Below are 16,097 nucleotides of genomic sequence, written 5' to 3'. Positions count from 1 at the left end.
GGGGTGAAGGGAGGGCAGGGACAAGGGGGAAAAATGAGAACCAAGACTTGTCATGTAGAGGTACAAGATCCCAACAATGAATGTAACTGTACTGTATCCCTAAAATGTACCAATAAACTCAATTAAAGCTAAAAAAACATTGCGTCCTGTTTTTCTTTACATTAAGGTCAAAGGAGGCCCAATTTGTGTACTGTGAACCAGTGTCAAATAAAACTCTGTTCCCACAAGCCTTGCTCAGGTAAGAGCCTTGGTGATGTGCCTCTCTGGGGCCTATCTTTTTCTCCCAACCTTTGACAATGAGCCGCATCCCCAGCTTTTTTTTCTTAAACGTGGCCCACTACACTGCTAAACTGCCCAGACTGGGCTCAAATTTTGATCCTCTGCCTCAGCCTCCCGGCTCTGAGATCAGTCTTTACAAATGAAACCCTCACTAAATTCTTGACCAAATTAATGGAGGCCTCCTTTGTGCTGGAGTTGGACCTGTATGTCACATAACAGCAATAATGCTGCTTCATGAAATAACTGGAACCTTTAAAATCTTAAAGCTGAGAGCTATGGATGTAGCTCAGTGGTTCTGCCGCCTTTTCCCAAGCACAAGGTCCCAAGTTCAATCCCTGGTACCCAAAAAAAAACCCCAAACAAACAAAAAACCTTAAAGCTGAGTGCTGTAACTGCAGGACCCTGAGTTCCTCTATTTGACATCACGGCCCTCTGGAGCTTTTCACAGCTGCACTCCAAGTGACAAACGTGCTCCCTAACTTTATGTTGACTCCATCTGCATCATGAAGGACAAGCCCTGCAGTCCACGGCCGTCCTTCCACCCTCAGCTCCCTGTCACAGGGACTCAGTGACAGGCAAGGGCCAGCGCAGCTCGGTGGCTTGGCGCTTACCTGGCACACACGAGGCCTTGATTCAAGCTCCAGCAGCACAACCAGAAACAAAGCGTCGGACGGTGCCGGCCCCCCTCGCAGTGCCGAGCGTACGCCCCGAAGGCCATACCTGCACGGTGGGGCTGAGCACGATGGAGATGTTCTGAATGTTCATCTTGGTCTCCAGCTCCTTGGCGATGACGTGGTCCATGTGCACGACCAGCCAGGAGATGAGGAGGCAATTGCACTCAGGCAGCTCCCGGAGCAGGCGCTGGAACTCCTGCACCTTCTCGCTCTCCATGGCCCTCCCGCACGCCTCCTCGAAGCGCGGCAGGAGCTCTTTGGTAAGCAAGTTCTCCGGGAGGTCGCGCAGGTACTGCTTCAGCAGGCTGGCCACGGTGTTTGGCTCATAGTCTTCCAGGTTGGGAGACTCCTCTCGGTCGTAGGCCGCCTTCAGCTCGTCCACCTTGGATTTAATTCCTTGAGGCATTTCAAGTGCAGAAAAGAAGAGAATGAGCGGGCAGGAAATGAACACAGGGTTTCTTCACCGTAAGTGACCCCGCCGTCCTGAGAGAGGGTAAAGGCCGCCTGCCAGCAGAGAACTCTCCCTCTGCGCCGCCACCACCTCAGAACATGGCAGTTCAGGGTGAGCTGCTTCCAGAGAGTGACAAGCAGGGCCGGGGATGTAGCTCAGTGATGCCGCTGCCTCTCTCGCAAGCATAAGGACCTGAGTTCGATCCCGGGTACCAAAAAATAAAATAAAATATAATAAAGAATAATTAAAAAAAAGTGTAGCATGCACTATGGAGCACAACCTGGATGTACTAATGCCAACTAATTCAGGGAGAACAGAATGTTTAAAGTTTAAAGGTAGCTGTATAGGAATTTAGGGAAAAATTAAACTACAATCCAAATGTCAGCCAACCACATTTTTCTAACTTGTCACAAGGCTGATGACATGATGTGTAACCTGGCTCACACTGAGTATATTACCAAAAGTTGTAGGTGAATCCATGTTTATAAGTAAAGTTTATAAGTACAGAAGGTGAGTCACCTATCAAATGAATTCTTTGAAAATTATTTTCCCTTAAATAGTTCCCATTTAATTTCAATTTGAATTTTTAAAGTGTTTTCTAAATCCAAACAAAGCTGGAACAAAAAAGTCCAAGTCTGAGTTTCTAAAATCAAATTGTTTGGGTTTCCCTACTGTACAGAAAGTGACTCCAACACACAGAGTGTTTTTTCAAGCACTGCACCAGGTATTCTGTCTTTACTCCAACCTGCACAAAGCGATGCAGCTCAGGGATGGTGACTGCCTATTACAGCACAAAGCAGCCCTGAGCCTAAATGTTGGGCCGATATCTGAAGCGGGCACAAACGAAGGCTGATGCTTTCAGCAGCACTGGCCTCTGACCAGACTATCATGCATTCCTGTCTTCCTTGAAAACCTTTCAATGGCACAATTAAATCTTAGTTTACCCAGAACTGACAATAAAATTAAAAGGCCCCAAATACAAAAATAACAATAAGAATCTCTATGCATAATCTCAGACAGAAAAGTTAGAAAATTAATTTCCATTTTTTATGGCAATGATTAAAACCAGGTGAACAATAACTAAGTGAAATCCTTGGTAAAGATCTCTGTCAAATATATATGAGATATGGAGCACCTCACGTATACAGTGTACTTCTTTTAAATGTTTAATTTTCTACCCACAGTACCTACATAGCAAGTTAGATTATGTTTATAGACACTCTGACTACATTTAGTTTCTTGTTACTCTGAAAATGTTATCAAAGAGCTTTTCTTTTAAAAGCCGGACACTTCAAATAAAGAATTCCAGGGAGAGAGAGAAAAAAAGTATCAGGTACACTTTAATGAAAAAAATAAGAAAACACTGACAAGTAAATTAAAAATATAAAGTAACTTAAATTATCTTCACATCAGTTTTTAAACTGTAACTGATTCATGAATGAGAACCAAAACTCTCAGGCAGAAACTAGTTCTACTATTGGCCTTCAAGAAGGCCAGTCCCAGCCCAGCCAGCCCCCTCTGGCTGCAGCGCAGCACCCACCGCCAGTGGCAGGGTGCCCACAAGCCCAGGCACAGTGGGGACAGCTCGGTGTGACCAGCTCATGGAGACGCCCTGCAAGGCACACTCTCCGAGGAAACAGGTCAGGGACGGCAGAGGACCCTCTGAACAACACTGCAGAAGCTCTCAGGAAAACTTCGGCCTAAAACTAAAACAAAACTCCGCGGTCATCAAGACTGGGTGAGGGGACAGCTTATACCAATACTGTTTAAATATTTTAAAAACCCAACTCATCATAAATTATTCTCAAAACCAAACCTGAGTATTTGTTTAAAGTATATCCTATGTGCTACTAAGGAATAATAAATTCAAATTCATTGCCTAATTTACTTTATTTCCTCTAGAATAGTAGCAGTGCAGCCAAAATACTCTTAAGTGACAGCTTGTTGCCTACTGGGGCACACAAAGGTTTCTCCAAGTATGAGAAGCAGCTATCCTTTCTCAGCCTGCTGGAAATGCACAGGAACCAGTGAAGTAGAACAACTGTGTAATCTATTGACCCTAACTATCTATGCAGACCTAATTCATCCTGAAAATACACGAGACCCTCAAGTGACTCTGTAGCGCAATCTCTTTAACAAAAGCAGACAGTGCTGAGGGACAGCGTGAGGGGCGGCTGGGCTGCAGCTGCTGCCGCTGCGGGCAGGGACGACCCACACCCAGGGCCCCAGGAGCAGTGTGGGGTGGAAAGGACAAGGACGCGACAGGGGCCTCGCCCAGCACCGGCCCTCCTGCCCCCGCGGAGCGCAGGTGAGCACGTGCCGGCGCGCTCCGCACCTGAAACCCTGTAGATGCCCTCGCACTTCATGCCGTGCTTCTCCACGTGGTCCACGCACTCCCGGAAGACGGCCGGCAGCCGGACGCCGTCAGACATCATGCTCCTCTCCACCGCGTCGGCCAAGGGGATCCCGAAGATGGGCCTGAGGCTGGGCACGTCGACTGGAGGCCCCTCTGGCTCCGGAATCGGCTTCTTCTTTTTCTTCTTTTCCTTCCACTGTTTAACAACATCAGCTGCTGTCAAGTCCTTGGACTTCTTCTCTTTATGTTTTTCTTCTTTGTGCTTTTCTTCTTTATGCTTTTCTTCTTTGGGTTTCTCTTTTATCTTAAAATCCTTATCCTTCTTTTTAGAAAAGCTGGGCTTCTTGAAGACATGGATGCCCTTGGACCTCTTCATCTTGGAAGGACTTTCGGCCTCATCCCCAGAGCTATCTTCCTGGAAGGCAGCATACCCCTCAGCTGCCAAAACATTGCAAGGGAGTATGTTAGTTAGACAACTGTTTAGCGGCAGACTGTCTGTGTGCTTTCTAAAAAGGAACCAACAAATAAGTGTCACCTGGCACTGGCTCTCTGGTCACCCTGCAAAAGAAACAATCTTTCAGCAAAAGAAGACGGCAGTGACAGCAACTGGCCACAAGAGGGCGATGGGCACCAGCACTGACACCCTGGCAGCATCCTAGAGGGGATGCTGGTTTAAATTTTGCACAGTGAATGCGGGGTCCAAGGGTTCACACAGGGCCAGCACCAGGCTCTACGTGGGGCCCAGCAGAACGCACCCTGAGAAACAGCACCCTCCTTCTATCACATGCACTTCTCCCGTGGTGCCTGAGACTGGCCCTGTCCGTAGGACTCCAGGTACGCCACTTTCCCTGTGCTCCGTCACCTCCCTGCCACACCGGTGTTGCTGTGGCCAAGCGTCCAGTTCTTCCCAAAGACATGGCGGCCACAGCCTTCCCAAGGAAGCACCCTCCTGAGCAGACGACAGCAGATCCACCGGCTCAGTTCCCCACATCGTCTGTTTCCTCACTGACCGAGAGCCCAGCGGCCTTCACACCACAGCAGTTATCTCCATTTGCTTTTGCTCGTGAGGGGAGGCCTCAAACTCCTGGACTCAAATGATACTCCTGCCTCTGCCTCCTGAGCAGGTGGGACTATAGGCAGGTGCCCGCGAGCCTACCTACCTGTGTTGTTTCCCCTAGTAGATGGCAAATATCTCAAGGACAAAATGCCACGGCGGAAAGCAATGGAGCTCTCATACTGCAGGGGGTGTAGCTGGCGCCACCACTCCACAGCCTTTCTTATGCCGGAAGTATGCACACCACACAGGACACACGGCAAACACAGGTACACGCATACACCAATGGGACAAAACTCCACACAGGCACACACAACAGAAACACTTGTGTATAATGACAGAGCACACACACACAAGACACACGCACATACACCAATGGGGCATAACTCCATGCAGGCACACACAACAAAAATGTACACATATACACACTAAAAGACACATGTGATACTGTTCACAGACACACTACTCTTCACAGTCAAAAACTGAAAACAGGGGCCAGGGGTTTGGCTCAGTGGTTCTGCCATCTGCCTCGCAAGCTCAAGGTCCTGAGTTCGATCCCCAGTACCACAAAAAAAAAAAAAAAAAAAAAAAAAAAAAAAAAAAAAAAGAAAGAAAGAAAAAGGAAAAGAAAACCTGAAAATAACTCAAACAATGGAGAACAGCAGAGTGGATAAGCTCTAGTGCGTCGGCACAGGGAAATGCCCAGGCAGACGAACAGATCACTGTCACATGAACAACAAGAATGAAGTTCACAAACATCACACTGGGCCAAAGAACCTGGCACGAGAGGAAGGACTTCATGTCAGTCAGGCCACATGATACTGGAGCATGCAGGAGATAGCTGGGACCCCCCTCAAGGGCAGCAAGGGAGCTGCGAGGGCCCACAGTGCTGTTTCCAGGGCCAGCGTGGTCCATTCAATGCATCAAGTTGTACACCATTTGTGCATGAATTAACTCAAAAGCATCATGACATCCAAGGAACTTAAATCACCTTCTCTGCTTTAACACACTAAAGACCTCTGCTTCGACGGCTCCCTCCCACTGCCTGAGCCTGGATGGCGGCATCCTGGCAGCTGCCTGTGGTAAATGTACACTACTTTTACAGCTCCAGCAAAAGTGCACCCAGACCCAGGCAAGAAAGTCAGACCGACAGGGAAAACTCCTGGCTCCACTTCTCATGCATTATTCTGAACGATCACTTCAAAAAATATCCACTGGAAACCTGCCACTTCTGCAAATTTGGTATTTTTATTCGTGAGATTAAGACCCTAAAATACAACTCCCATATAACAAACTGAGACTCTGAAAAATAAAGCACACACCCAAGTCTCCGACTGGACATAGCTCCAGAATATTTACAGCTGGTCGGGGGAGTTCGGGTAAAACAACTCGAAAGCAGAGAAAAACAGCACTCACTCCTTTTCTCCTTCTTCTTGAACTTCCCCTTCTTCTTGCCATGGTCCTTCTCGTCATCGGACGCGATATCCGGGGGCTCGTGGAGGATGTCGTGGGGCGGCGAGGGCTCGCCTGTCCGGTATAAGCCAGGGAACTTGGTGGGGCTGACCTCCTCCGAGCTGGGCGTCCGCGTCAGCCCGCTGCTGTGCTCGGCCCTGCGGTGCTCCCCGGGGCTGCTGGTGGGGGGCAGGAAGCACTCGGTCATGCTGGCACCCTGAGCACAGCGGGAGTGGCCTGGGCGTCACCTGTCCATCACACACCTGTGCAGAGAAAACATCCAGTCACCAACCAGCTCCACTCCAGAAGCAGAAATGCCACACGAGCCGGCACAGCGGTTCTCCTTACACGCACACACATGATCTCTGAGATCCCATACGTGTGCTACCGCAGATTATAGTCCAGGCATCACACATGTCTGTTCTGAGGTGACAGCACCATGGTCTTCAAGTATTAGGAGAGTAAACCAAATGAAAATCAGAGTTATGGCTCTTAAGTAGAGCACAGAGTTCTTTTCGAAAGATGGTGCCAGGGATTTAGCTCAGTGGTGCCACCGCATGCCTCTCAAGCATAAGGTCTCGAGCTCCATCCCCAGAACCAAAAAAAGAACTCACCAATGCAAAGGGCTTCATTTTGACTGCTATCCAACATAAAATCTTACTTGTAGTTTGGGCACTTCTCTCTATAAGGTTTGCCATCACTATTCTAGTCTCTGTAATTTATTTTATGCATGGTTTTTGGGTCACAACATGAATGATGTTAAACATTACACTGGGCCAAAGAAGCTACACATAAGAGCTTAACTAAGTCAGGCAGCACAGCCAGGCTGCCCAAACTGCAACCCAAACCCACTTAACTCATCACAAAGTGCCAGCATTGCAATTACACCTGAACACTGCTGGGGATTTAGCTCAGTGGTGCCACCATCTGCCTTGCAAGGACAAGGTCCTGAGTTCAATCCCCGCTACCAAAAAAAAAAACAAAATAACAACTGAGGTTTTAGTTTATAAAACACAACTCGTACATAACATCTTTTGTCTTAAAAGAAAAACAACACAGGTGCCACAGATTCACCTTAACTAGACCAGAACTTTGCAAAGCAGTTTATATCATTAATTTAGAGATTACAATGGTACGTCTAACGATTCACATAATTACAGATCACTAACTTTCCGAAGTGCATGCTATTCCCCGCGATTCAATGCCTCCTGCACTGTGTTTCTCCTGGACACACAAGTGTGAGAGCGGCCCCAGCCACACTTCCAGCCTGGCCTCCGCTGCCTGCCCCTTGTTTCACAGTGCTGGGGCTTGAGTTCAGGCAGTACTGAGCTGCATCCCTTCTGAGACAGACCTCCCCAGTTTACCCAGACTGGCCTCAAACTCACCATCCTCCTGCCTCAGCTTGTGAGTAGCCAGGACTCCCGAATGTGCCGCCACACCGGGCTTTCCTCTCCACATTTTTACTTGGCTAACTCACACCCACTCTTGAACAGGAAGCTGGCAAATGGGTATGTGGAGGGAATGTTCGGGTGGTGATGGAAGACATTCTACAACTGGATTGTGTCAATCGCTACACAATCAGTAAATTCACTGAAAATCATTACATCGCACAATTCAAGAAGCAGGACTGCTCGCTGTGTCATGGGTACCGATAGAGCTGTCAGGGAAAAGATGATGAGGCTCTGGCAGTGGCGGCGGTGGCACACCTTCTCCCGGGCCCACTCCGCCCTTCTCCAGGGATGGGCACCGCCAGCGTCCCACACTCACACAGCCGCGCACACTCAGCTACATCTGCCGCCAACGCGTGTCCAACTTGCGACATAAAGAAAGGGGACACAAACTTTAGAGAAATTCCTGAGGTTTCTGGAGCTCATATATAGGAACTTACCGGGGCAACTGTATGAAAAAATTAGTATTTTTCTGTTGATAAACAGAGATGCTAAGGCTCAGAAAACTAAGTAACTTGCCCTACATCACCCAGCAACGGGTAAAGCAAAATGGCGTGACTCAAACTCACCTTCTGTCACAGAGGGAGCACGGGGAGCCCTGGGGCTGCCTGAGGGGGCAGGGGATGGCTTCTCAGGGCACAGGAGACAGCGAGATGAGGTGGCCTGGGGGGAGGGCAGGCAGGGGAGCGGTTGGTGGGAGCTGGCCCTCCTGTGCTCACGGACTTGTCCCACAACACCTCCAGTGTCCCTCCTGTTCACCGCCACCCTCACTCACTTCCACACTAGGCTGAAGACGACAGGAAAAGAGTTGCTCATAAAGCACTTAGCCGGTTATCTTATGAACATTACTCCAAAGAACTCATGTGGATCTGTGCTATGGACTCAGTGTCTCCCCAAAATGTGCATGTCCAAAATCACAGGCAGGGCCTCTCCTCTGGGTGAAGGGAGCAGACGCCCCGCCTACCGTGGGGGACATCCAGAAAGGGACCCACACCAGAGACTGACAGGAAGCTGGGGCCTTGACCCAGGACTTCCCAGTCTCAGGGACCATGAGCCCTTCCGAGTTGTGGCATGAACACACAGTTGGGCACAGCTGGCACGTCTGGCAGGAGACAGGAATGGATGACAGTTGGCTAAGACAGAAAGAACATTATCCGCACAGGGACACACATCGGCCAGTGGGGAGCTACAGCAAGCCTGAATTCACAGGCGAGCAGAATAGAAAGACCTAAATGGTCCCCGGTAAATTTACTATCATTACCCAAGGGTAGAGAAATAAATCAAAAAAATCAGAAATCCCTATTTCTGAGCCAAGAAGAGCTAGTGTAAGTTTTTTAAATTTTCTTTTTTTTTTTTTCCAGCTTTAATTGAGTTTATTGGTACATTTTAGGGATACAGTACAGTTACATTCATTGTTGGGATCTTGTACCTCTACATGACAAGTCTTGATTCTCATTTTTTCCCCTTACCCCTGCCCTCCCTTCACCCCCTCCTCCCCTCCCCATCTACAAACACTTTATTTTCATCTTTTAGTTTTTTAAATTTTCAATAAAGAATATTATTCCTATTCATTCTGGAAAATGCAACTGACAATCTTAGACATCAGATTTTTTTTATAAAAATGACGGCTTGCTTCAGCAGCACATATGCTAAAAAAGAAGACAACTAAAAGGTAGACAGAAAGCAAAGGGCTAGAAAAAGAACAGGTTTTTTGTTTTGGTTTGGTTTTGGGGGTGTGTGTACACACACACGTGTACACATGTATACGGATCAAACCCAGGGCCCTGCAGTGATCAGAAAGTGCTCTGACACTGATGTGTATCCTCAGTCACCACGATCTCTCTGGCTTCACATCACAGACTGGAACTAATGATGTCAGGAACCCAAACCCCAATGCGCGTCGAGGAGGGGTGAAAAGCCTTAGCGATCCAGACAGTCTGGCACTGAAGACCACACAAACAAATCAGAGGGACAAAGTAAAAGCACAGGGGACAGTTAAGTGATTTTAATGAGGCTCCAGAGAAGAAAGGAAAGCCTTTTCAACAACTGGAGCTGGAGCCCAACATGGTGGCACACACCTGTAATCCCAGCACTCGGGAGGCTGAGGCAGGAGGATCACTGTGAGTTTGAGACCAGCCTGCGCTACACAGTGAGTTCCATGTCAGTCTCAACTACATAATGAGACCCTGTCTCAAAAAAACAAAAACAACAAAAAAAACCTGGAGCTGGCTAAGCACACAGTGCCACATCACACATGAAAATAACTCATGTCAGATCTAAAATTTTAAATCTAAAAATCACAAAATGGCAGGTGTGGTAAGACATGCCTGTAATTCCAGCACTCAGAAGGCTGAGCCAGGAGGACTGCTGGGTATCTGAGGCCAGAGAGGCTAAAACTCTGGAGAAGGAAAAAAAAAACCACATCTCTACTGAACATGTGATGCTTTTTTGGTTATGATTCTCTAAACCATACGTTGTAACAACTATTCATTCACCCAGCATTCATTCTGTATTAATAAAAGCCACACAGACACAATTTAGTGCATGGGAGGGGAATGTGGACATCACATGCAAACACTTCACCATTTCACAACAGGAGCTTGTGTATCGTCGATGGGGTCCTGGAATCGGCACCAAAAGGAGCTGATCCCTGCAGACACCAACAGTTAACTATATACACGTGTGTGTGTGTGTGTGTGTGTGTGTGTAAAACACAAAGAATTTTACCCAACATATGCAAAGAAGTCCTACAATCCAATAAAAGAAAGACTATCTGTATTAGCTTTCTGTCACTGTAACAAAAACCTAGCCAGCAAGGTGGTATACGCCTGTCTGTATTCACAGCATTTTGGAAGGCTGAGGCAGGAAGACTCAAGTTCAATGCCCAATGGGCAACTAAGCAATATCCTATACCAAAAAATTAAAAAGGCCAGGGATGTAGCTCAGTGCAAAGGTCCTGGGTTCAATCCTAACACCCCCCACCCCCGCCAAATACTCAACAAACAAAATACATAAGACCATCAACATTAAAGAGAAGGCCTATTTGGCCCTGCTCCTCTGGGCCTATCTCAGGGCAAGACAGCAGGCAGGAGTGTGTGGTGGGGCAAATCTACTTACCTCATGGCTGGAATGCAGGGACAGGCAGGGCCAGATGGAGCCCAGCTGCCCCCTAGGACACACCTCCAGTGGCCACCCATTCTGCCCCCTCTCCACATGCCATCTCCTCCCAGTAACCAGACGGTGAATCAGAAGGAAACAGTTCCTAGGGAGCAGCAGTTACACACACGCGAGAGCACATCAAAGAAAGCACGACAGGTCAGAGAACCACTGGAGCTGGGGCATACACCTGCCACGAGACAGAGTAAACAAAGCAAAGGGAGGTAAGAAACAACTCCCAGCTCCGGGAGAAAGGGGTGAAAAAGGCAACTACCCAGTGCCTGCCTGCATTAGCCACCACCTGCCTCATCATCGTCTGAAAAAAGTGAGCACGATTCTGATCAAGCCGTAACTGCAGACATTAGAGTTGAAAGCACAGGATGGGGGGTATAGGGACTAAATTGTCATCCATCCCATCAGCTTAGCAGACAACCCAACAACCCGGATGTCAAGAAACAGCAGTTTAGGTATTATATTTGGAAAGAAGGAAATAAATAGCAAAAGCAGCAGCTAATAGGAAAAACTAAGACTGCATGGGGTACAAGAAAGAGGCAGGAATAGTGCCCTGCACTTCACGTCTGTGAGCACTGTGCCCGGGTCCCCAAGGCCACCCAGGCCCGAGATTCAACACTCGCACATGGCTGTGCTCACAGCTAAGACCTTTACAGGGGTGGGTCCTGAGCAAAACCAAATGGGAACAACAGCTGAGGCCAAGTCCTGACGAAGTCAGCCTGAGTGCCAATGTTAGGGAATCGATCATGTTAAAGTATGCTGTGACGCCGCCTCACAGGCTGCGTTCTCCTGGTACATCTTGGCTCCTAAAATGACCTCATGCCCTTATCTCTGGTTTCCCTCCCCGCCAAGGCCACAGTGGTCCAGGAAAGTTGAAACCTGTGTCTGCAGGACTGGGCCCATAAAAGCAATCTGGCCTGTGATAGGTTAAAAGTAGCTCACTCCTCATAAATAAACAACAGCCCACCCCAAAACTGATAAAAGGACCTTCCTTTCTTTGTTCCTCTCTCTCCTTCTGCTTCTTCTTCCTCCTCTCTCTCTGCCTTCCTGCCTCCCGCTCGCCTCCCTACAGTAAAGATCTCCTGCCGGACCTCTCGGTGCGTGAGTGGCCTAATTGGGAAGGGGCACCCGAAAGGGCACGCAGACCCCCTTTCAGCCAAGGTCCTCCCACCTCGGGGCGCAAGGGACAGGAAGAGCTGCACAGGATGGGAGCCCAAGGTCTCTGTCGAGGCTCACCACACGGGCACGCTCCACCCCGCCAAGCCAGGTGCCGGGCACCAAGCACCCTGTCTGGAGCCACAGGGTGAGGCTCTGTCTGCTCACGCTCACAAGGGGCATCTGCGGATATCTGGCTACTCTTCTAAGTTACTCTAAGGAAACTCACAATCAGGAAAGAGACTATGTCCACATGAAGAACAACTGTACATCTTTTAAAATGAAAGGGAAAACAGACTTTCTCTTAAAAGATGATTATTAGTATTCTCAATGTACCTATTTTTAACTTATGAGCACAAATGAGGTAGAAATCACCCTGTGAGACCAAGTGGTCCAGAAGGCACCATGTCCTCAAGCGTGGAGCCCCTCCCACTCTGAGGTGAGGACTGACCTAGTAACTACAAACCAGCACTCACGTTTACAGGCTTGAAAAGCATTTCTCACACACAACTCTACAGACTAAACATCACCCATTTTTTTGGTTTGTTTATTTGTTTGGTTTGGTTTTGTTTGGTACCGGGGATCGAACTCGGGTCCTTGCGCTTGCGAGGCAGGCCACCGAACTGAACATTACCCATTTTAACTGCTGTGTGATTAATCCTTTCAAAGCTATAAACACTGCTTAAGTTGTACTACTTAACAGAGATCTTACTCTTTACTTGGGTTGCTGTTTTTTCTACACCCTTCTATATATCACGACTTAATCTTCTATTTAGCTTCTTCCCTAACCCCAGGTGTTTATTAAATAATTAAAGACAAAACTTTCAGCGCCCAGAGTGTGACTCTAGAAATTCACTAACTACATAGTGACACAAGCTCTCCACACAGTTTCTCAGCACTGTCACCATTACACATTAAACAATATCCTAAAACAAGATTTACAAATAAAACCAGCCTAGGAAACAAAAAAGTCTATAATTGCATCATAAGAAATATAATGTATAGGGGCCGGGGATTTAGCTCAGTGGTTCCACAGCCTGCCTCACAAGCACAAGGTCCCGAGTTCAATCCCCAGTACCAAAAAAAACAAGAAAAAGAAAAGAAATAAAGAAATAGAATGTATGAAATACCTTTTTATATGGACAATTATTAAAGAATGACAAGAAAATAGAAAAATTAACAAATCCCAGGAAAAAGAAAATAATGCAAAATCAACATTAAGAAGCAGCCAAAATCTAAAAAGAATATATTAAATCCAGCATTTTAAGAGAAAAGTTTATAAACTGAGGATTAGAATGTTAATGTCAAAAAAATGAAAACAAACTCAGTATGAGGGCCCACATGCCTGTACTCCCAGCACTCTGGAAGGCTGAGGCAGGAAAACTGCAAATTTAAACCCAGCCTGGGCTACGTAAGTGAGACAAATTCTCAAAATTAAAAAAAAAATTTTTTTTTTGTACCAGGGATCGAACTCAGGCCCTTGAGAAAATGAAAAAAAAAAAATTAAAAGGGCTGAGGATGTAGCTCAGCGTGAAGGTCCCAGTACGGGGGAGGAAGGTGTGACACAGATGAAACCTGTAAGACCTAGCTAATTCCACCTCCTGACTATGAGTGAAAGGCTAGGAAAGACATGATTCAGTGCTACGAACAGCTGCTGAGCCACAGAGATCTACTGCACATGTGTCTTCAGCAGCAGAGGGGAAAACCACACTGCTCTTGCAGTTAAAAGTCAAAAGTGCTATCAGTAGCAGTCATTCTAAACATGGAAGACAAAAACTAATTGTCATAATATCAAAGGTACTTAACAGTGGAACATTTTTAAAGGGATGGTGTGTCCCTCTGAGAAGCAGGCCTCTTTCCTGTGATCACATAAGCTACTCTGAAGAAAATTGGAAATCAAAACTTAATGGGGACAGAAGGGAAAAATTTACACCACCAGTGAAAATGGGAACTGGATAAAGACATCTTCCCATGGTTTCCAAACACCTACCAAGGCACCCAGGGGTGCTGCAGGAACTGCACCGAAGAGCCCTGGGGCATCATGAGTTTGACAGAAACAAAACACTCAACAGCTGTCAGCTACTGGCCAAGGACAAAGAGTACACACGTATCGGCACACACACCCATCAGCTGTATGAGCAGAAATATCTCTGGAACAATACACGCGAATAGGGTACCATGCCACCTTTGGGAGCGACTGCGGAAGGTGAGGCAACAGGAGAGACACATACCTCTCACTTATGTGCCACGAGCAACCTATTTTTCGAAAAATAAACTAAAGGCTAAGTGCTCTTAATGAAAAACGTAATCATATTTTCATCTCCCCCAGACCACCATCGCTCTGTAAAGAGATTGGGAAATGCATTGACAGAGTTAGTTTGGTAAACAGGAAGTATATTAGGCACAACATTAGCGCTCTGTCTGGAACACAGCTGTAGACTTTAAGGGCCTTAACTTCTCTGTTATTGCCTATATTCATACAAGAGTGTAAAAGCATCTGAATTATTATCCCCCAAATAAAAAGTCTGAAGGTCTGAAAGGGTTTTACTTCTTTCTGTTTCCCTCATTTTGTTTGAAAAGACCTTCAGAAAAAACTTAACATTTTGGGCCGGGGATTTAGCTCAGTGGCATCGCTTCTGCCTTACAAGCACAAGGTCCTGAGTTTGATCCCCAGTACTGCGGGGGAAAAAAAGAGAAAAAGAATAACACAACATTTTTTTAAGTTTCACAAACTCAAAAGGCTAACATTAAGAAGAAGACTGGGGAAAATACTGGTACTAAACATGACAGATAATTTATAAAGTTACTTTTAATAAAACAGCCTTAAAAATAACAGTCCATATCCCCAAGACCAGTACAGCAGAATAAACCTCACTTGTAAAAACATTATAATATTGTGATATTTGCTTTGGCCCACCTACAGACATCTACTTAGAAAACTTTTTAAATCTTCCCTAAAGCAGTTAATCTGCAACTCCCCTCAAGGGAATGGCATTATGGGACAGGAGAAATGTTGCAAAAAACATTTATAGGCAAGTAAATCTTTGTAGCTGCTGCCACCTGAAGCAACGGACAACAAGACAAACACACTGACCAAAAAAAGGCTAAGGACTGGCACGTGACAGTCAGGACTGGGTAGCGTGGTGGTGTGCCAAGTCTCTCAGGAGCTGTCCTGCACTCTTCCCACTCACGGCTGACCCGTCCTAACTGACCCTGTCTTCATGTCCCTGGGTCTTCACACCATCTGCTCACGTCAGCTGTTGTGCAATCCAGTGAATTCCTCCTTTCTGTTCGGACCTTTTCAATGCCAGCGTTTCTGATTCATTTTTAAATAATTTCTTTCTCTTTGTTGGCATTCTCTTTTGGTGACAGTTCTGATGGATGCTTCTCTGCCCCTGCTTCTTTCTTTCTGGTACTGTGGATCAGGGCCTCCCAGTGTGCAGGTTCAGGGTTCTGTCACAGACCAAATCCCCAGCCCCTTCCTTTAGTTCTTTTAGCATGCCGAAACCCACATAAAACGAGTCCCAAAAGGAGAGGGAAGCAGAAAGAATCTTTGAAGAAATAACAGCCCCAAACATCCCAATTCAATGAAGAGGCTCAACAAACTCCAAATGGGATAAAGCCAAAGAAAGCCACACCAGCTGGGGATTTAGCTCAGTGGTGCCACAGCCTGCCTCACAAGCACAAGGTCCCGAGAGTTTGGTCGCTGGTACCAAAAAAAAAAAAAAAGAAAAAAACAGATGGTTCCAGAAATCCACGCCATCCTAACATCCTAATTAGACACATCCTAAACAAAGACGGGAGAATAAAGCGTCTCATCAGGAACAGCTGACTTCTCCTCGGAGACCAGAGGCCAGAAGGCAGAGGGATGACACAGTCAAGTACTGAAAGAAAAATCCTGTCAACCAAGAATTCTTTATCTGCTAAAACTATCTTCCTAAAGCAAAAGATTAAAAAATTAAGATCTTTTCTATGAGGATTTATAGCTCAGTGGTACCATGCCTGCCTCACAAGCACAAGGTCGAGTTTGATCCCCAGTACCAAAAAAAAAAAAAAAAAA

The 16,097-nt window shown here is 46.7% G+C and overlaps 1 protein-coding gene across 1 annotated transcript in view; it reads right to left on the bottom strand.

Moving 5' to 3' along the window:
* The window catches only part of Ralbp1 (ralA binding protein 1), a 24,725-nt gene that overhangs the window by 6,534 nt on the left and 2,094 nt on the right, over positions 1 to 16,097 (bottom strand). The window contains exons 2-4 of the mRNA XM_019209686.1: positions 6,231 to 6,529; positions 3,740 to 4,198; positions 1,000 to 1,349 (exon numbers count right to left, since the gene is read on the bottom strand). Coding sequence (XP_019065231.1) covers positions 1,000 to 1,349; positions 3,740 to 4,198; positions 6,231 to 6,474 — 1,053 coding nt within the window. The 5' untranslated portion in view covers positions 6,475 to 6,529. The remainder of the gene's footprint in view (positions 1 to 999; positions 1,350 to 3,739; positions 4,199 to 6,230; positions 6,530 to 16,097) is intronic.

Source organism: Fukomys damarensis, unplaced genomic scaffold, assembly GCF_012274545.1.
Source record: "Fukomys damarensis isolate Sample0158 unplaced genomic scaffold, DMR_v1.0_HiC HiC_scaffold_30, whole genome shotgun sequence".
Lineage (NCBI taxonomy): Eukaryota > Metazoa > Chordata > Mammalia > Rodentia > Bathyergidae > Fukomys > Fukomys damarensis.
This window is presented reverse-complemented; position numbering and strand designations above follow the sequence as displayed.